At 30.9% G+C, this 22867-nt stretch overlaps 1 protein-coding gene across 7 annotated transcripts in view; it reads right to left on the bottom strand.

Annotated features, from left to right (window-relative positions):
* Nucleotides 1–2489: 2489 nt before the first annotated feature.
* Nucleotides 2490–22867, bottom strand: part of LOC129957528 (uncharacterized) — a 133573-nt gene continuing 113195 nt past the window's right edge. For 5 of the 7 annotated variants that reach the window (XM_056069873.1, XM_056069874.1, XM_056069870.1 and 2 more), the window contains exons 13-19: nt 20328–20389; nt 19307–19351; nt 14195–14308; nt 11612–11740; nt 9589–9696; nt 5073–5168; nt 2490–2948 (exon numbers count right to left, since the gene is read on the bottom strand). In XM_056069873.1, the coding sequence (XP_055925848.1) occupies nt 2904–2948; nt 5073–5168; nt 9589–9696; nt 11612–11740; nt 14195–14308; nt 19307–19351; nt 20328–20389 (599 nt within the window). In that variant the 3' untranslated portion in view covers nt 2490–2903. The remainder of the gene's footprint in view (nt 2949–5072; nt 5169–9588; nt 9697–11611; nt 11741–14194; nt 14309–19306; nt 19352–20327; nt 20390–22867) is intronic. The other 2 variants (XM_056069877.1, XM_056069872.1) reach the window with 2 other exon arrangements.

The raw sequence follows: 22867 nt of genomic DNA, 5'->3' as shown, positions 1-22867 counted from the left end.
GAGACTCATTACGTGCGAAGTTAGGCTGCATCCCGCTTTCGTTTGATTGGATTTGTGACTTTTCTTTTGAAGGTCTTCTTAAGAGGAAGGCCATTTTGGCTTTTTGGTGGCATCGGGTAGGGTTTAAGCGATGTTTCTAGTTTTTTTGTTTTGGTTTTTGTTTACTCGGCATCTTGGTAGCGTCGGGTACAGTTTTAACAACTATTGTGGTATTCGTGTTTTTTATTTGAAGATAACTAGGCACCTTGGTGGCATCAGATACAGTTTAAGCAACTATTGTGGTATTCGTGAAATTCGATTACTGTTAACCCGGCAAAAGCTAAGAACAACGATTCAGAAGCATACGCCGGAGAACATTCCTTCCTTCCTTCCTTAAGAATTTAACAGAGACGTTTTTGAAATATCATAAGCAATAAGATTAGGATCTGCTCTAATAATGCAATTTAGAGTCACTTACTAATTAATCTCCAAAGTTATTGAGGAAAATGCACTAAAATTTCAGTTCATTTTTATTTAAAAATTCAATCGAAAATGTGAAAAATATTTTGAACTGAGCATTTACTATGGAAGAAATATTTAGTATCAAGCTTCATATCCATAAGTGGGTCTGTGAAATATTTTAGATACTTTTTCCGTTATGCCTGTAGTAATTTATGCATATAATATGCCCACTCTGTGCATGATATCATGTTAAAATCAAAATTCAACGATTTCATGAGCATTTCATAAGTCACAGAAAATAAAAACTGCGTTTTAGAAAGAAATTTTATTTAGATACAAATTTTTATAGATTGAAAAAACGACAAATAGAAGAAAAATAAAAACAATTAAAAGACAAAATTATGCAAGATGAAATAAACATATTGATGGAACCATTTATGGCTTAGGAGGCCTTCCAAACTATAAGAAATTTAATATTCAAAATATTTCAATTATCAACTATTGTATCTCAACTTATTCGTCCTTCGGTAGAAAAGTTAAAACGTTAAATTACTAAGAACTCATCACTCAGTATTTTAAATGAGTATGCTTAGGAACACATTCCATTCTATCTCGGGGGGGGGGGAGAGGGGTTGTATAATATTTTGTATAATTTGTAATTTTGTATATGTCATGAAAATATAAGTAGAAATTTCTTAAATTTAATAATTTTTCTAAAGAATACTGTGTTCTATTCAGAAAAAAAAACTATTTTCAGAAGACATTAAGTACGATTCAAAAGTTTTGTTACATATTTATTTATTTATTGCAAATTCTTGAATGTTTGTAGACAATCGAGAAGTATTATTTAAAATACTGTAACTTTAATTTGAATAAATGTTTCATAAATGGCATGGACAAGACCAAAAATTCGAAGAAAAGGACAAATAAAATGAAATACATTCCACACAGTATCATGATTTTATGACATCCTGGAATTAAAAAACTTGCTGCTCTTTCAATGTGCAGCTGTGCTGTGTTAAGTTATCTAACTGGTTAGATAACTTAGTGTTATAGGCACCGGGGCACAGGATGACGTTATGTTATGTGTTGAAACTCTGATTCCGCTTTATCAATACAACAAGGCGAAAGAGAGTTCACGAAGTTAATACTGAGGCTTTTTGAGAATTTATAAAATGATTTTATGATTTTTATTTCTTGATCATTTTGAACAGAATTTATCGCAGCTAAAGAACAGTATTTTGAATAAACGTTATTAAAAAGCCAAATAATCCAGTCAGTATCAACTGAACTTTTTGTTAATCTAGCAAATATTTGAAAATTAAATTATGTAATAATTTAATCTTTTTCTTTTTAAAGTTAGCGAACGTTTAAGAAAAGGTGCCAAAGTTGGCATTTTAGCCGATTTTTATAATGCTTGTAAAATATCATTAATGGACAGCGATATATTATAACTCAAGAAGTAATTTAAAAATGGAGATTTAAAAAAAACAATTCTATTCTTAAGTATTTTAATAATGATGTAAGGAAACGTTATGCATTGTTCACGAAAGAATGAAGCTAAGAATATATAGGATTATTTTTTTTAAAAATTGCAAAGAAAACAACGAAAATCGATGTCAATTGTGAATCCTCATGCGGATGATTGATTTTTCGGTTTGTTGAAATATTGTTGTTACTCGATAGTCCCTGTAGACTTATTTTTATAATTCCAGATAAATAATTTTAGAAATCTCTAAAGAAAAGAAATCGGGCTTTAATATTTAGTTTCTATTCATCGTATTTTTGAAAGGGTTACGTTCAAAATTAGATAATTAAAGTTCTACTGTGAAATAATTTTTTTTCTCTCTTTTCACGTGTGAAATCCAGAAAGTTTTTTTGAAAAGTAATAAAAAGTTAAAGTATATAAAACACAAAAGCAATCTAAAGAGTAGCATTCATTCTTTTATATAGCAAAATTCGTTTTTTTCTGATAGTAATGATGATTCATGTTTCCCGAATTTATAAGTTTTACCAGAGAAATTAAAAGAAAAACTATAAGCTGTGTCTGATGTTCACAACAAAACTTTAATAAAACTGAATATATTTTGTATTAAATCATTTTGATTTAAAAAAATACTGAACGATGCAGCATTAAACAAATTTATCTGCCTGTAATGATGAAAGGAACTCTATTGTATATTTGTAATAGTTTTCACAGTTTACATTCATTATATTAATTAAGTATTAATTTTAATAAATGCAATATGACACAGATAACACGACAGGCCCAAAATAAAGAAGCGTTTCGAGAGTGAATGGAAAGCAACTTCATTTCCGTAGATTCAAGATAGATGCTTTCTTTCATAATATTACTCTCGTGTGATGCAATCTTCGGTTGAGACTTCCACGGGAAAAATACAGTGTTTTTAAAATGTCTCGACAAACAGCTGACATTTTTAAGATTTCCACTCCGATCAGAATCAGGCTTCTGTAGCAGGGAAGGGTGTCCTGAATTCGTAGTCCTTCTGCAAAAAAGAAAAATAACTTTTCTAAGTCATTAGTTATATTACTGCGTTCTTATTTATAGACATGCAAAAACGTATACATTATTTATAGACGTTCTTCTTTATAGACATGCAAAGAGTAGATATTGTTCTTGAATTACTACAAAATATTTGTTATACTGTTAACAATATCTCAGATCTGATTATCACAGATTTTTTTTTAACAAATCTTGTTGTACCAAATCTCATACGCATTATCAGAGCACTTAAGAAATATACTATATATAAAATATTTTCTAATAAACATAAAGTTAAGATGCTACATAAAGAGGTTAGAATACAGTTGAAGTAGAAAAAAAAATATTTTCTTGGAGTCTTCTTTATCCATAATGTTCACGAACATTTAACAACAACAAAAACAAAGCTTAACTTTATAAAATAATTAATTTTCAAAGTATAAACAAAGAGGGAAAAAATGGCGATTCAATGAGCTTTAAAACGAAAAATTTATACAAAAGGTGCTCAAGACATTAAAAATAATGTGGAATTATTGTGGAAAATGAATCGATCTCAAGAATGAAAAATTCGTTCCGGAAACGCTGTCATTCTCATTTCCAATGAAATGTAATGTTAAATACAAAACAAAAATAATAATACTGAAAAGAAATGAGTGATAACTTTCGAGTCATCAGTAAAATCAGATTGAAACAACTAATAATCTCTTAACAGAAAAAAATGTATTGTGAATTACAAAAGGAGAAAAAAAAAGATGAATAGAAAGAAATAACAAGGCGCCATAAATATTTCTGGGTATCCATGAAAAGTTTGGGACAGAATGCGAGTTTAGATAAAAACCGACGGGAGTGGTTTCACCAAAACTTTCTCGCATACAGATGAATGCGCGTTTTAGACTCATTTTTCCATACCGATTGAAACAAAAAAAGTTGACACAAAACTACAATTACAATCATTAAATAACATAACACATAAGTTATTGCATTTTTGAATGATCGCGGTTATGGGCATCTGAAACGACAGACCGAAGACGTTCAACCCTTTGTTGTAATTGGTTCAATATTAGATGGGTGTCTACATTATAGATGATTCATCTGGCTACTGAATTTTATCTATCTAGCTCTCTTCCTTTTGTAGTTACCGTGTTAACTTATATTTGAATAGCTGGACAGACAAACTCCCTGAGAACGACCCAGAATTTGGCAGAAATCTATAAATTTGGTGTAAAGGCCGTACATCAGATTTCATCCTTTTAGTTCGAAGCATTGTTTGAATTATATTTGTTACAGGCATTTTCAAAACTGTGTTTTTCGATCTCAGGGAGGTGCAACAAGTGGAGATTCCTCCTATTCTCGAGTTCAAAGTTTTTGATGATTACAGTGCTTTCTCTATACTTTGTTTATGAGAAAGTAAGAACTAATTATTAACCATACTTTCATAAAACAGACGTTGGCTAGACGGCAAAAGAAAGTACAGGCGTTGAAGCTCTACAAAGAGATATTAGAATATGTTTCTAATTATACTCCTTTTTAAACAACAACGGGCTTTTAGGTTAGTTGATTTACAGTAGTTACAATCTTCTAGCAAAAATAAAAGGTAACTTTTTATGACCATAGCTTATGTTTAAGTTTTATCGACAATTAAAGAAGCCATAGCGATACGAAATATACGAGCTCAATACCGCTATTAAGGCACTTCACACAGCTTAACTAGGTTTGAAGGACATTTATACTGTGAGGCAAGACCCCCGGAGAGTTTTATGAGATTTTATTATTTCTTGTACTGTATTGGTTTTAGCTCTTTGCTCTCAGATGTCTCCTCTCAGGCACCAGTGAAGGCGATGCATCATTTTGGCATTTTTATTTATTAATTATTTTTTATTTTTAAATAATACCTGCAGAATGGTAAGGAGAAGTTGATTCATTTTGGGGGAAATTGAAATCAAAACAAATACATATATATATTTTTTAATAATGCATATATATATTTTTTAAAAAAAGTCCTTGCATTAGGTGAATAATTATGCATCGAATTGCTTTTCCTAGTGCAAAGGGTGAAATGTAAATAAAGCGAATTAAAATGTCAACGTTTTTCCCTTATTTCATTAAAAAAAACAATGGAAGCCCCTACCTTAATGGCCATCACATCTTTGGTCGGGAACTCGTATCTGTTTTTATGTTTGCTGGGAACGATCTCTGTCACGTAGTGCTTGACATAAGGCTGGGCCTGCAACAAGAATCATCGTTTTAGTCGAACAAAAGTAAGCGCAAGGTGCTTCGAATCTCTCGCAAACATGCCAGCTTTCCGAAAATAGTGACAGTCTCTCCAAGCCAAACTCAGGCATAAAAAAAAAAGATCAATACAGTCAAAATTTCTAAACTGAAAATGATAAGAAACATAGTTAAATGCATTTTCAATAATATATTTATTGCAATTATAAAAACAAATAAAATTATAAATTAATTTCTTTTAACCATAAATTATGGCAAAAAACAAAACAAAACAAAAATGAGGCACAATCCAAACTCGGATGGATAAAAAGATTTTAAAAACTAATTAATATTTCAAATGAATTATTATTTTGTATGCAAGTCCTCGTTTCCTATACCCATTTTAAGACTTTTAGGCATAGATTGCACAAAGTTTTCACAAAAATTAAGTTTAATATTTTCTTTTTCTTGCAACAATACTTTTTCCATTTCATCTTTAGTGGAACTGGTTTGTTCCTGGACTTTTTTTCTTAAGGTATTCCAATAAAGTTTCGATGGTACTATATCTGAGATTCGGGGTGGAGTATCCATAAAGTGAGGACGATTATATCGAAGACAGGAACGCAATCGATGTTTCGGATCATTAATCTGATAAAATTGCCAGTTGTTTCCGAGAGAAAGTTTCAGCACATTTGTTGTAATTTTTTCTTTAAAATGTCGAAGTACACATTCTGATCCATTCTCCCATCAATAAAATGCAGAGTTCCTGGGCCGGCAGCTGAAAGCGGGTGCCAGACCCTTACTGATCTTTCACCATGTTTCACATTTGCGTTCAAGTTTTTTTTGTGCGTAGTTCCTCGTTCGATTTTCTCCAGACGCAAGGTTTGCCATCGGATCGAAACATGTCGAATTTGCTCTCATCGTTAAATAAGGCATTTTTCGCAATAAAAAAATCCTTCTTTTACGTGCCTTGCGAATTTAAGTCCTTATTTCGTGAATTTAAGTCTTAATCTGATTTCGCTTATTAATGAAAAGCTTTTGTCTGGATTTTCTTCCATTGAGATCTGCCTAATGGAGTACATTTTTTACTGTCGATGGGCTAAATTTTTCCCTAATCCCTTTTCAGCAATAATAGACAGGTTTACAAAGGAACGAATTTGTTTTTACTTTCTGTTTAAATATCAATCATCTGCTTGTTTGAAAATCTTATTGTGGGTTTCCTTAGGCTTATTTTCCATCTGATTATTGGTTTCGAAGCGTGTTATGATGTCATGAACCGTTGAATGATTTCTGTGGACAATCAGTGATATTTCTGGCACAGACTTTCCATCATCAGCAAGCTTAGTATCAATTATCTTAACTAAAAGCTCGTTTTTTCCCCTTTGCCTTGATATTTTAATTAAATTAATATTTACTTCCACAGTAAATGAAAATAACACAATTGAGAAATTTCCCGGAACAATGATAAGGTTAGCCATAAAGGCGGCAGTAAATTTTAGCCAAGGTTGCAATTATCTGGTGCTTAATGTCCGTGAGATGTCTGACTTTAGCTTACGGGCTCTCTTTCACACATTTTATATTTATGTCTAAATTTTTAATTATAATTTATGAATTGGCGCTATTTGGTTTTGTTTTTAGCTGTACAACAAATTCATTATTAAAAAAACCTTTTCGCGATTTTTCTAATTCATTTTAGTTAAAATATTTTGACAGAGCAAAATTTTTTCTCAATGGTGCTCGAGTTTGGCTTGTAGCAGTATGTATGTAAAGCCAATTGGCCTTGACTGCGAGTTGACGTTCATGCATCCAAACCAAGCGTGATACCTTTCCTGAGTTCCCTTGTTTACCTAAGTTTAATTTATTCCAAGTTTTGAAATGGCACAAAGGCTGCTTTATATCGTCCTTTTTTCCCTCTGACATCAGCGACATTATAAAAAAACTTTTTAAAGTTTGACGGTGATTTATGAATGTACACTGCAGAACATCTAATGGTTTCAGTATATAAACATAATCAATATTTCATTTTGCTCCTGATTCGGCGCTTTCTAATCCAATATTCCTTTTTGACCTTTCGATATATAAATTAAACGCAACAAAAACTAACAATGCTGCTTTCTTCGTGAAATTCTTCCCAAATAAATTTATTTATAATTTTCCTAATAAAGTTATCTAATTTTAACTTTTAATTAAAATTAATTAAAAAATAATTGTTTTAGTTACTTTTTAAAACTTATTCTCATCAAATCGAAATTTTTTTTCTCTAATTGTTATTAAATTATTCGGTCAATTAGAAAAGGAAATTTTAGATGACACTAAATGACATCATTGTGTAACACACACAATACGAAGTCTCAAAAAATTTAATCTCAGGGTGCTTCTGGAAACTTGAAAGATTGTTTCTCTCGCTCATTGGATCTTCCAGTCATCTTGTAGGTAGTTTTATTTTCCTTTCTATTATGCGATTACATGCATAAAGAGCAGATTTATTAAGCTTTCGAAATTGGTACTTTATGTGGGTATCTGTCGAAGCACTTAGCCATTTGTAGAGGAAATCCAAGATTTTGAATAGCTCTTAAAGTTTCATGGCTAATGCGATGCGAATCAAATGATACCAAAAGAAGAGGATTTCTGAAGTAAATCTACAGCATGAAGTTGCAGGTGTTGAAAATGTTTGAGTTCAACTCCAGTAGGATATTCTATTTACTTTGCTTTTTATCTCAAAGAGAATTATTGTAAGCACATAGTTGTGCATTTAAATGTATGGCTATTACTCGTGTCATTTCATTCTAGAGTCATTATTCATTTTCTTGCAATACGGATATTTTTCCAGGAAAATTCTTATACGACATGTAAAAATAAACGTGGAGTGTGATTCAAATAACAGACGTTTACGAATTACATTTGTATCGAATCTACATGGAAGAGCTTTCACAGTTTTTATGTATATACTAGGAGAAACATAGTGTAAAGACGTAGTGACAATTTAGTTACATATACTTTCCCTTTTAAAGCTTCACGAAAGCTATTTTGAGACGGACTTCATTATTCTCAAATGTGTGCAACTGATTTGAATAGCACCCGAGATGGTATTCCCATTCCCAACTTTCTTGCCACATAAACGAGAAGGCATTTAACTCTTTACATTAAAGCATGTGAACCAGACCAAGATGCAAAATCTTTGGTAGGTAGGTATTCGACCATTTAGAGATTAATTTTTGCCACATTTGATTTTGCACAGTTTTTGGAGGAATATTATTTTATATTCCGAACAATCCGCCCCCCAAACCCGAGGCCGTATTACTGGGACATCGAGTCTCGCAGACAGTGATAGCGTGAAGAAGCAATAAATGCCATGAATTTCTTCCGCCTCGCTTCAAGCGGATTGTTGTCTACAGAAAGTGTTGATAGAAGCCATATTTAAAACGAAATGAAGATTGGCAGAATACCATGTACTGCAGATTTCTGAAGGTACAGGAGTTCCTACTCTAATGTCTTATGCCGGATTTACACTAGGGCAGTTATAAGATGACCAATAAGCAGCGCATGCGCAGAAATCGACTGATTTAGGTTTGCTACAATTCCATACGATAGATTCAGGCATTCCATGCTTGGCTATAAATTGCGTTTTGGTGCCCTGAATTTTTCACTGCGTATCGTATTAAAATTATAGATATTTACATAAAAAAGCATGGTAAAATAAAAAAATGGTAAAATAAAAATTTGGAAAACTATAGAAAAGAAATAGCAAATAAAATGAAAAAAAAAAAAAAATCTCATCAGAAAGAACAAAGAGCAAAACACGTCGGAATTAATCTATAATAAGTGATCCCTTTTTCCCCGCCAAAAAGCCCCAAATTCTACAAACGCATGTGCAATAGGAAAAAATACAATACAGCGGCACATTGTTGTCCCGTCGGTACAATTACTTGCCATCGACCGAAAAGCATTTTTCAGCCTCTCTACGCATGCCCTGCCTATTGGCCGAGTGTAAACCCGGTATTAGTGCAGTATTCTGGTTGTTAGAGATACCAGTTGTCCGGGATTAAAACTACTGCGCCATCGAGAAGCTGTGGTATAACTTCGTTTTGTGGGCTGGTTTTCTACTTCAGTAGTTCATCAAGGATTTCTATCCTTTGCGAATGTTAATCACACTAAATAATATTACTCCCGTCTTTTTGACTGCAAATGAGGAATTTAGTGTTGGGTAAAACCCATGATAGTCTGAACTGACCGCAGATCTTATCACTTGAAAAGAGGTCAAAACATTATCCCCTTCCCTCTTTTATTTAAGGGTTTTCTGTGCTTGATAGGATTAACATTATTCCATATATTCGTTCGGCAACAATTTATTTCTTGAGCACGCCTTCCTTCTTTAGAGAGAAAATCAGTCATGAGATATCTTATATAAAGAGAATGAATAAGAAATCTTTACTCACAGCTTCTGACTGCAAAAGATTGATTAGATTTTCCTTCTTGTGGTTTTCACTCTTGATAGGGGCTCCATGCCCCGGACGACCCCAAAACGAATCCCATGTGCTCATGTGCTGAAAAGAATTATAAATATTTTTAAAGTGGAATTTTATTAGTGGAATAGAAAGGATAAGTATGTTATAGTTAAATTATTTTAACAGTTAATTATTAAATTTAATAGTTAAATTATTTTTTTTATTTTATTCCCCCCGCTTTTTTATAATTCATTATTGTAATGCTCTCTTGAAATCAGTCCCCCCTCCCCCTGGAATTTTATAGTCAGCCTTTCTCATAAAGAATTCATTTCTAAAAATTGATTTGTAATTAATAAATTGATTGGTTTAAAAATTTAAAAATAGCAGAATGGTGTATTATTGTCGAGAACATAGAAATGTGCTTTATTTCAAAATGCTAGCATATCGGGAAATGAATGAAGAATCGAGTAACAAATTCAGTCGCTGAAAAATAAGAATTCAGTCAGATTAAATAAAAATGTGTAAAAAAATTTAATTTTTCTTCTCTAGACAGTTTTTTAAAAACAATTTTTTTTAATATTTTGCATTTATTATTTTATCTAAACATGTCAGCAAAAATTGAGAAATTTACCTCATTTTTGGGGCATACATTTTATGCATCCTATAAATAATTTGCATTATTTTCTTTCAAAGAAGGCAAATTTTTTCACTTCAATGAGTTATTATGTAATATATATACAATGGATAACAAATTGTATTAAATGAGTGAGAAGTTATGATCTCTTTCTCCGATTTAGCCAGTAAATGGAGAAAAAATATTTTGCAAATTTTCAATTTAAGTTCATTGATCTTCTTAAAAATGTTTTTATTTATTTATTTTGTCTACATACTAAGTTATAACAGTTTTGATTTTTTTTTATTAATCAAAATATTTTTTTTATAAATCTACAAAGATGTCCGAAAATAAAGGTAGGTTGTAACAATCCCACCTACTTTGATTAACTTGATTTGTGTTGCACTCGCCTTAACTTGACGTGTGTTTGATTCATATAGTTAGACTTTCTGCTTTAAATATTACAGATATCCTCAAAGAACAGACATTTCCTTAAAGATTTACTTCTGAAAGAACTCGCCTGTTACAAATTTTTTTAATCCAATCCTTAGGTCAACCACACCTGATGAAAAGGCAGCGGGAAAAAATATGACGACATAATTAATAAGAAATGAAAACAAGAAGAAAGGTTAAGAAAAAGGGAAAAGTGTAAAAGAAAAAAAAATACCAAAAGAAAAAAAAAAGGGTAAAAAGTCGATTTTGAACTAACACACAGATTCTGAAAAAGAACGGTCTTGTGGAGATCCCATTTCTGCGCTATTGGGCAGAACTGAATTGGACAGAAGAAGTCTGACATTCTAAATTCTAAATAAATGTTATGTTTTTGCAGGTATAGCTATTTCTGGAGTCCATCAAATAGGAAGATGCTTGGAACCAATGTAAAGAAGTTGTTATATTTGCTGCTTTTAAAGTTTGGATTTACATTTATCAAACATATTCTTAGAAAAGTGGAATGTGAAGTTTTATTTTTCTCACTTCTTCAATAATATAAATTTAAAAGGTTTTATAATTTGATTATAAGCATTCTATTTTAGATGCATTCATTTTTAAATGGAAAATGCATGCCATGATTCGACATTTCTTTTTGATATTTATGTCGTATAAAATATGTAAAATGAAAATTGCTCGTTAAATAGCCTTTGGCTTGCCTTGCATTTTTTTAAATTTTATCCTGCGGATCTCTGAAACCAAATTTTCATAAAAATCTGCAGTGAATCGATGTTAGGTAGCAGATAGTTCAGTCGATGAACGCCCTCTTCGATGAGGTCATTCATATCCATTATCCTTCCCGCTTCATTACAGTCACTTATTTATTTTGTCCATGTATTAAGTTTTAAAACGGACACCGCCTTCAATCAGGTCAGGTCCGTTTATCCGTCGTGCTTCCTTACAGTCACTTACCTTCTCCGACTGAGCTCTCTCCGCCATCTTCTGCTGCTGCCTCATCCGTTGCCGCTGCGCCGCCTGCTCCGACAGCTCGTTGAAGTAGACGAGGCTCTCCTGCGACTTGGCGCGACGGATGTCCAGGCTCTGCGAAAGTCATCTCTGATCATTACTCTTATGCATTTGTTTATTTGAAATGATTCCATTACCATACATGACTCATCTGTCACCAGTATTCTTTTCAATATACTACAAATTCACTATTAAAGGTATTTCCATTTTCCTTATTACCATTCATAACGTTACCATTCATTTATATACCCTTATTCATTTCCTTAAACTGATGGCATATAATTATCATCATTTATTTGCATATCATTGTCACCGATGAGAATAAATTTGCACACAATCACTTAGGTATATGTATACACATTTGTTTCGCAACCACTTAGCTATAGGTATAAACAAAAAGGCATTTTATAAAAGACCTTTTTCTCCAGTTCATGGATGAGAAGCTGGCTCTATGCGAAGGCGATACAATAGAATTGGCATTAACTGCCCCAAAATCCCATCGTCAATGGTGGAACATACTTCCAATAATATTTCATTCATATATCGAATTTTTTTAAATTTTATTTCGTACATATTTTCAATTTATCATACCTTTTTTTAATTTTATTTCCTACATATTTTCAATTTATCATACCTTTTCTTTTAATTTTATATACATATATGTAGTATAGTGTTAGTGTTACAAATGAGTGGCTAAAAAGAGAACAAATTGGGATATTAATTTTAATTTATTTTTCCATGGGACAACATGACTTGTACACAGAGATGAAAGACGGAATACGTCTATTCTCACCAGAACACAAGAGCGAAAGTGAGAGAAATTTTTTTCTTTAGTGCGTTTACTGAGATTCAAATAGAGCTTCGATAAGTATCGATTAGAAAAGGGAATATTAGGTATATTAGGGATTTTTACCTTCGGTCGGAGCGTAAGAAATGCAGACTCGGCAATTTTTAGAGAGGGTGTTAAAAATAATTAAATAAAAAATCAATAAAAATAAATAACTTTATAAAAAATAAATAGAAGTAAATAGTTAAATAAAAACTGGGATTTGAATTAGAAAATAAGAGAAAATTTTAGAATAAAGTAATATGGGCTAATTTAAGATAAGAATTAAACAATTAATTAGCGTTTAAATTAGATTAAAATATATCATTGCATATACATATTTTTAATTTATCATACTTTTATAGCTGTGTTTACTCGTACTTCATTCAAATAACTTTTTTTCACCTCATTTTTTTTATTGTTTTATAGATACAAAAATCTGGAACTTTCTGCAACCATTTCAGATTGCGCAAAAACAGTTTTTCTTTTTCAAAAATTAGCAAAACTGAATCTACTTACAGTATCGAAATTTTGCAAATCGGTTCAAAAATATGTAATCTAGTTTCTAAACCAAAAAAATAAGTTATATTTCCATTCATTCACTCTTTAAATATTGGGATTAATAAATAATATGAATTGAATTTCTTTCCCTTTTTTGCATTGTGAAGCTTTTAAACAACTATAGAATTCCTGAACTAGAGATAAAGAAACTCTTCTCTAGTTCAAAAACTGCAGAACACTTTGAGAAATTATACTTAATTTGAACATGCATTAGAATTTCATTTATGTGGTTTTAAATAAGAAAATTCTACCAAAGATTAGAATTTTAGAAAATAGCTTTTAAATTTATAAAATAGCATTAATACGTATATAAATGAATATATAAAAATGAGTGTAATATTAATTAAAAATTCCACTTAGAAACAAAATTTAAACGGTTTTATAAAGCAAATTATTCATAGATTAAGAATATTAAATTTATATATATATATATATATATATATATATATATATATATATATATATTTCTACAAAAGAAATTAACTTATCAACGTAGACATTAACCTTAATGGTATAAAAAAGTATTCACACAAAAATGGAACATCAAACTGTAAGCATAGTCGGCTGATATAAGCAGAAAGAGAACAGTCAACCGGAACCATCGTCCTTTTTCTTTCAACGAATTTTGGAAAAAAGAGAGATGGTATGAAATGAAGCGAAAATAAGGAATAAGTAAAGTAAGGAAGCGAAGAAAAGAGAATGACGCTACGGAGAAATTTTGACCTGATAAAAAAAAAATAATGAATATGAAAACTTTTCAAAAGTATTCTTTACCACCATTTTAATTTCCATTCTCTCCATAGTCTAAATATTTCATCCTGGGATGTTGCAGTGTTTCGTGAAATGAAAAATGTTTGAGAAGTCAGTCAATGTGGTTGAACTTTGAATGGAAGGAAGTGATTCAGAAATGATTCTCGGAACAAATTGTTATTAGAATAAATTATTAAACACCGAAGGATAAAAATTCTCAGTTAACCGACGTTATCGACAATCATTTATTGAAATTCTCTCGCACTTTATCAAGGGCCTTCTTAACGTCGTTGAGGATATATATTTTCCATTAACACAAAAAACAAAATTATTATTTGGAAATACCTGATACCTTACCTTATTCTTATGCTTATTTTATACTTTATTCTTACCTTCTGGGTGACATCCGTGATCTTCCTGGGATTAGGAAGGAGTTCTCCGGTTACCGGGTCCTTTCTGGGTCGGCCTCCGACCCCTTGACGAATGATACTCGCCAGCTCTACGCCCTGAATAATAAAACAAAAGCACTTTTAATGTCAATAAAAATATCCAGTTGTGGATTTTTTTTGAGGGGGGGGGGATGCTTTCGCTAAGCAAAATTTACATTCCGTCAAAATATTTAACTTGTTTTCTGAGGTATGAGTCTCGATCTGTTCGGTTCTATTTCTGATTCGGTTTAGAAATACAGAATGAAGATAGATGGCCCCAAGTGAGGTGGAAACGTGCCAAATTTGGTCTCTTTATCAGCTATCGGATCAGTTAAAACCAGCAGTTCATGGCTATGATGTTAATGGGTGGTACGACTGGAAACGGGTACAACTTCTCCTCTGTTCAAAAATGCACTGAAAAGTGAAAGCTTTTTGAACTGGCAAAAGATATCATATCTGAAACTAAGTTATAATTAATCAGATAAGTATTTATTTTACTCTGTCCGACCGTCTGTCTGCCGACCTGTCTTTCAATGAAACGGGTTTTTCATTTCTTTTTATCATTATAAAAGAATATTTTTTTTATAATTTCAATTCAAAGTGAAATAAAAATAAACTCTGATCATTTTAAAATGACTCAACAAAACTTTAACTCTTAAATGAGCAAATTTGTGTTTCCCAACATTCTAAATAGAAAAAAAAGACAATTCCATTAAATCAAAGCATGCAATATAAAGAAAAGGTGCATCCACACTCACACACGTGCTGCAAGATAAGAAAAATTCAAATAGAAGTGCCCACGTCTAATTTTTATGAAAGCAATTCCTTTTCAAGGGAAAATTATTCTTTTAAATGCCATATGACAAGAGAACAATAAAAAAAATTGCATGCATATTTGTTACAATAAATTTTGTTAGAGTTTTGAAGCAAATAAAATGATATTCTAATTTTATTTAATAAAAAACAATGACAGAAAGAGAAATTTGCACACTGTAAATTAAAATAAAGAGGTCAAATATTTGAAAATGGGCCATTTTCATTAAGTGAACACTTATCTATAATTTCCTGCTTACTTTCATCGTACCGTATAGATAATCGAGTTTACAACTGAATCTCTTTCTTTTGGTCATTTAGGTCCAAAACTTAATACTTGGCTCCAAATTCACAATTATGATGCTTAAATCATACATCGAATTTCATCCATGTAGTTGTTGCATTTTTGAGTCATCACATTCGCATAGTCTCGTTCAGATAAACAGTCATACTTCCTCTGATTTTCATTCAAACTTTAAAATAGATGAACAGTTCTAGCAATAAAACTATAAGCAAAGTTACATGCGTCTGCTGTTTACGTTTTTAAACGATCGTGAGCAAAAGCGGGAAACGAACCCATAGATTTCCCATGAAAGCATTTCACCCTAAATTTGACATAAATCTACAATTCTGGTATAAAGAGGATCTAAGGATGATTAATTTAGTTCATTTAATTAATTTCATTTCTGAATTAATCAACTCACAGACGAAGGGACATAATTACTTTTTTTATAACTCAAAGAGCTGCGAAATTCGAAGATAGGTCAACAATTGGATTTAGGATTTTTTGACAATATCAATCTCATATGTGCAAAGACGAGAACAAAGAGATTAAAAATAAAATAACAAATGTGTTACTTAAATTTATTCCTTTTCTTCAAATGAATCGCTGCATATTACGTGAAGAGGAGAGATCTGCGCCAACCCCATTAGGTATAGAAAGTTTCAACGTTCGGTGGGGAGACCTTCATTAACCAATACGAAGGCAGCAAGGAGAGAAAGGGACCACTCTCCAATGGTGAATTGCGGGCAATAGAAATACCATAACTGATCCATTTAAATCACGCGTTGGATTAAGGTATCCGACTAGGTTCGGAGATGAATTTGTAAGAAATGATGCATAAAAATTTATTACTGTACCAAATAGCTAAAACAGACTTTAAAGGTCACTATTAGAAGAAAAAAAAATTCTCATTGCCTTTAGTTTTTGAAAAAAAAAATACTGTTTATTTAACAAAAATTTAGCAAAATTTTCAATGTTAGGAAAAACAAAGTAAGTTAAAAAAACAATGGGAATATTTAATTTCTATTTCATCTATATATGGTTCAAACTAAATAAAATGTAACAGACCTCAAGATAAAAATTAATTTAATAAATAAATGCTTTATGAGCATTTGAAGTCGCCGTTAATGATTTTTTTTGTCAAAATTAGCCTATGTTTCGATCTTCAAGTGTCTCTAAAATGTGTCTAAGTGAAATTATCTTAAAATCTAGGGCTTATCACACTCTCGAAGGTTTTAGATGCATGCATATCAAATTTCAAGAAAAGAATTTCAAAAATTTTTATTAAATTGATTTTGAGAGCTATCAAATTTCCCGTAAATCAATCATAGCGAAATATTTATTCTTCAGACATCGTACTTGTAAGTTATTTCATCCAAATGCGCTGGAAACAAATGTAGTTTCCACGCTATTTTAACTGAAATACCAAAAATAAACAGACTATGGTTGAGTAGGTAGAAATATAATATAAACATATCAAGTATTATTTTGGAGAATTTTACGGTATAAAAATAAAATAAATCTCTCATTTTCGGTTAAAAGTACCATTGTTTTTGATTCCTTTTTATCTGTTATTAATTATTGAAACCACTGTATGTATAGTTGTATCTTACTTATATTAAAAACAAAATCTCTTTTAGAATCTACGAAGTTTGGACTTTATTTTCAAAAAAATTCAAATGTTTCGGGAAAAAGCATCTTTACAACCTAGTAGGATGCCTTAAGACCGACCTAAAAATAGTTACCACACAAGGCGCCAGATCGCTCATCGACTTTACAAAATGTTTTTATTCTATTTTCTTTTAATTCAAATACATGTACATTTGAATACTACGCGATGTATGCCCGTCTCTTGTAGTCCAATCAAAGGCAAAATTGAGTGCACTGAGCCTCACTACATTTGACGATAATGAGAAATGCAACAACCACGTATTTCACTGCTTTTCCGATTTAACAGTTAATCATATGCCGCACATTTTTATCAGAGGTTTAATGTCCAATAAAAGATTCATACATAAAAAGAAAACAAGGAACCTTATTCAACAAAATATTTCAGTGGTGTTCATGAATGGATTTAAGGCTTCTTTTTACAATATTGTTTTTAGACAGCGTGATAATTAGACAATTTAGATAGCAAAAGACTTTAGAAGCATGGATGTAGAAAGAAAGTATACGCACTGTTCTGATAAATTGAAGGTAAAAAGAAAGAGAGAAGAAAACACATGCCTTCTTTTATTTGTTTAGAAGGAAAATAAATGTTAATGAAGAAACGGTGAAGAATATTTCAAAATCCAGTATTTTCCTGTTATAATCGAAACTACCATAGTTCTCTTTGAAAAGATATTCGAATTAAATCAAGAAAATGGGACACTATATGACTTTTTTTTTCTATATTTTGAAAATATTATCATGCTCATTCATTTTAGCTTCTTAATCTAGTTATATTTAAGTTTTGTTTTACAGTAATAAGGATATTTTAGTACAAGCATCGCAAGTTTAAGATCGTGATTCCAGAACTGACCCTTCTTTCAAACTTTCCATTACACTAGAGAACGATGAATTTCTCAAATTTTATCATTATTTATTTGTGATACTATTAGATGATTTTTATTCATTTCATTGAATGAAATTAAAATTTATTTAAATCATACCTAAACTGTGTTAATGTTCTGAAAATATATAGTTCTAACCAATTATCACTGTATTTGTAAAGATATTTTCAAAATTTCATGAATAAAGATTTCTTATATTGTGGAGCAATTATTTTGTTATTTGACTCTTTAACGAATTTTTTGTGATCAATCAATATCAGTTACCCAGTCTTCTTAGTTAAATTTGGTAAAATCATTCTTGGCGAACTAACATTTCAATTAAAAAAAACTGTATTTTTCTTTGTATAAAATGACAGGAATTTTGAATATCATTATTTCAGATGATTTTAAACTATTTTAACAGATAACTCGAGGAAGATTTAGTCCAAAGGCTGCGTTGGGTCGAGACCGCTGTTGTCCAATGTTTTATAACTCAGTTGGCTTTAATCGCAGAACAAAGAACTTTTTTTATTTAAAATGCTAGAGTAAATTTTGTCAACTGTCATTTTAGGACCTGTGGACTTTCGTATTCTTTTTCAGCAGTACATTTATTGACTCAAACAACATGAAATATAATTATTTACATAATTTTTCTATTGGAAGCATAGAGCCGTTCCCACTTATTTAGAAATGAACTCTTGGATCATGATTAGAGAAGATGTCTCACGCATAGAAAAATTAAAAATTATTTTTGTAAACATAGGTTTGTTTTCTATTGTATATTGAAATATTTACTATTATGAGATCATCTTTTAGCTAACTCTTTCATTTCAAACTTTTAACAAGATATATCTTTTTTTTACAGTTATAAATCAAATTGGCTTTTTAAGTATTTTATGGTTTTAAAATGTATGAAATTTATGTCTTGTATAAAGAAATTTTTTATATTCATTCTAAAAATCAATTGATGTATATGCTTTCACGCTCAACCATGATAAATCATTTAATAAATTCGCTACAAAATGTATCATTCGAATAATGAGTGAAAGAACGTTATTTTAAGATGCAAGTATATTTCAGCTAGATGTAATAAAAAAGCGGCAGAGAAAATTTATTCATAAAAGAGTTTCTATTTAAAAATAAGATTTGAGTAAAAAAATTTTCTCCATAATAATTGCTTTTTCTTCCGTAAAACTTTGTTTTGATATCAGAATTGAACCGATGCATTTCAGTAAAATGAGGTATATAATCAGCAGCTGTATTAAATTATAAGCAGCTTATATTAAATAAAAGCATTCATTTTGAGCCACGCTGAACAAGAAGTCACAAAATTGCGAACTTGAAATGAAAGCGCACAAAACAAGAAGCAAACAGACGAAAAGGTATAAAAGAAAATCTTGAGAGGTAAATGGACGAAAGAGAAAGGCTAAATGTTAATGAAAGAGTTACCGGTTGTCCTTTACTCATCCGTTGGGGTGGGCGAATTCGAACAATCTAGAAGAACATCCATTCATCACACAATTTTGTAACTTAAATCGGCATCAACCGATCAGAAAATAATGTCAAACTGTTGTGGCAACATTCACATCACAAAATTCAGCATTCATGTTTATAAATTATTTACATCCAATACATAGAAAATGCGTCAGCGTTTTTTTTTTTTTTTTTTTTTTTTAAAGCGAAATAACGATTGAACTGTGAAAACCGAAAGAATATGTAGGCAGATTTCTGACAATTGTGACTTGACAGCTGCCGTGGGGCTCCGGCAGGTCGATTAGAAAAATATTATTAGCGTAGCTGCCAAATAAATAAATTTCTAAAAAATATAAATTCAGGGAATTTCAAAATATTAGAAAAATACTGTGCGTTACATTGTATTTTGTCACAATTGTTATTAAATAAATTAAAGAATAATTAATTATGACATATTGGAATATTATTTATTTAATGGGTCATGATATATTTATATGCAATTTATTATTTCTTTATTACTATATATGCATATTAATACTTCAAGTTTTTAGGGGTTGAATCAAAATGAATTTAAAGGCGAAAAAATATTTTGTATTATTCTAAAAATTGAATGAGAATTATTATCATTGTCTTTCAACATGAAACTATGTGGAAAAAAACTTGATTTGGGCAATCAGTATACTAAGATTTCATTAAAAAAATTATTTCATTATTGTTCAATAAAATAAGTGGCAATAATTCGAAATTTAAAAAACATCTTTTTTGTAATTGGCAACTAAAAATATTAAATCGATCATCACATTGATAAATCAAGATCTGACTATTTCCGATCGATTTGTATTGTTCCCGTTTCTGTATTAAATTAATCTTTTTTTTTTTGGTTATTAAACATTCACAGATAAAATGATTCTAACATTTTAATGATGACAGTGATTTAAAATTCAAATTTCAATCCATTATTTTTCTATGTTCATCATTCACAATTGCAGTGACTTACCGGCTCTTGACTCTGCAGTCTCTCTTCTTGCTCCTTTTTCTTTCTTTCTTCCATTTCTTTCTCTGCGGAGAAAAAAAAAACATTAAAAGAGAGCATGTTTTATTTCAAACTCTTTATTCCATAATACGAATTTTCTTCGAGGTTTTAATAAATTAAATTAAATAACAATTGTGAATAGAACATTGATTAGAGATAGAATATTTCCCTATAAACATAAAGAAACATTCTAATAAACATTTAGCATAAAATGGCCGACAACAATGTCAGGATTATGCCCGGCATTGAGAATAACGAGTCACATGGCGGAAATATTGTATAATATTTTGTGTTTATAGAGATAAATGCTTTTAAAATTACGGAAATATTTTTACTGCAACCAGAAGCTTTCAGTTACAAAAAATGCTATAAATCAACTACATACAGATCCGATTATGAAGCTGCACGAGGTTGTATCGGGAAGAATCTCAGATTTTGGTCCATAGTTGGTGAACGAAGACGGCATCAAATGAATGATCGCCTTTCTAGATTTCCACACTGCATTAATCGGAAGACTTTGGACACGATAGACTTAATGCACAGACTGGTATTGGGTGGATCTGTTATCATTCTGCATCGATGAAGCTGTTTTGGCGCTATTCGAAGATACGCAAGTCAAGATTTCAGAATATGTTATATCTCACTTTTAAACTCTTAAAACGGGCATTGATGATGTCGTTTTCTTTCCGTTTTTGATAAAGCATCAATAGCAAATTGTAATAAGTCAGAATCAGCCGAATCACTTGTTGGATAAATGCTATGTGCAGCCTTACCACCTTGAAGTGACGGTAGTTTGCTTTAAATCTGCAAGTATCAAAATTTCATAACTTGAATTAGGAAAAAACTAAATGAAAATTTTGTACGATTCTGGTGAGATCTGTGCTTGTTTAATGCCGAATGCATTGCTCAAGTGGATATAGGATATGAAAGCAAAAGAAAAAAATAAATAGTTAGCCATAACAGGTTTTCAGGAAACATATTGATGTTTGATTTGCAACGAATGCTTATTATCTAAAATTAATTAATATGAAAGGATTCTATTTACTTATAATCTTACACCGCATGGCTGCACACATGGTCAAGACAGACACACTTTTACATATGAATATTGCAGGTCGTGAAGTGGATCAAATATCTTCCAGTATTTTTAGAAAATCAAGTCAATATCAGACACTGCATAGCATTTAACTCTCATATTTTGATACAAGCAGTGGAAAAAACATCTTTGAGATTGTCATGACTATCTCACAATTGAAAACCTGAAGAAGCCTTTCATCTTGAGACGAACCAAACATTTATCTTATCTGAGTATACCATGAATCAGATGAGCCTCATAAACGAGGTTGAGAAGTTTCCGGCGTGGTGTTTGATGTCATTACCTTGGTAGGTACAAATATATTGAGAGGTTGGCTACCCCTATCAATGATGAGATTTGCCTCTTACGGGAGAGGTTGTGCCATATCCGATGATGGCCCTTAGGAATCAAACAATGCTCCCGCCAATGCTATTGGGGTATCAAGTCATTCAGATTAATCTGAATAACTTCGTACGGGGCGAAATAGCCTTTTGCAGATACTGATTATACCAGAATGAAGTGTGATAGTCAACAGGCCAGTACTGAGAGACGATACAACTCCAAGAGTCCAATACACTTTCGTCCAATGAACCCTTTATTTACGGATGGTACTTAAAGTACCATTTAAATTTAGTTTATATCTTCGTAATATGACTATTTTTTTCTGAAGGTATTGAAAAGAGCACGGAGAATGTATCCCAGATAGCAAGTAGTTAATGTAAACTAAAAGTAGAAATTAAAAATATTTAATTATTAATTAATTACATTATTATTTCTATGAATTAATTTTTTTCTTGGATTTCCTGGGATTATTTTGAAAGGAAATGTAACTATTGGTACAAAAAAAAAGTTGAAAAATTGATGGTAATTCGATAAATAAAGAGGAGTTAAAGTCAAGAAAATCGCTTTCATACGAGTCCAATAAGTGAATCATGTTTCTTCATTTTATACAAATGTTTGTAGAAAGAGATATTTATTTTTTTATAGAAAAAAATACGAAATCAACTGGAGGTAAGAAAGAGGGATGAGAAAATAAAATAACTACATTATAAGCCAACTTTGGAGATAGTAAAATATAAACACCCTCTCTAGTTAAATCAGCAAACTTTCAGACAGTAGAGAAGAAACAGGAGAGAGATCACAGTCATTGACATTTTATGACCTTAAATTGAGTCAGTGTCACTGTCTATTATTCCTCTGTGAAAAATAAGATAATGTTTTTTCCCTGACTAATAGAGCATACCCGTAATACCAAAGGTTGATGCATTTGAAGAATTCAATATGGGTAAAAATGAGACAGTAGAGAACAAATTGAACTGACATTTTTTGCTTAATTCACCAACTTCATAAATCAATAAATGTTTACTAAGCATTTAAAATAAATATTATTTTTTTAATATAAAGACAATGCAAAATTTGAGAAGACAGA

This window comes from Argiope bruennichi, chromosome 11, assembly GCF_947563725.1.
Source record: "Argiope bruennichi chromosome 11, qqArgBrue1.1, whole genome shotgun sequence".
Classification (NCBI taxonomy): Eukaryota; Metazoa; Arthropoda; class Arachnida; order Araneae; family Araneidae; genus Argiope; species Argiope bruennichi.
The sequence above is the reverse complement of the archived record's forward strand: the minus strand, read 5'-3'. Positions and strand labels throughout refer to the sequence as shown.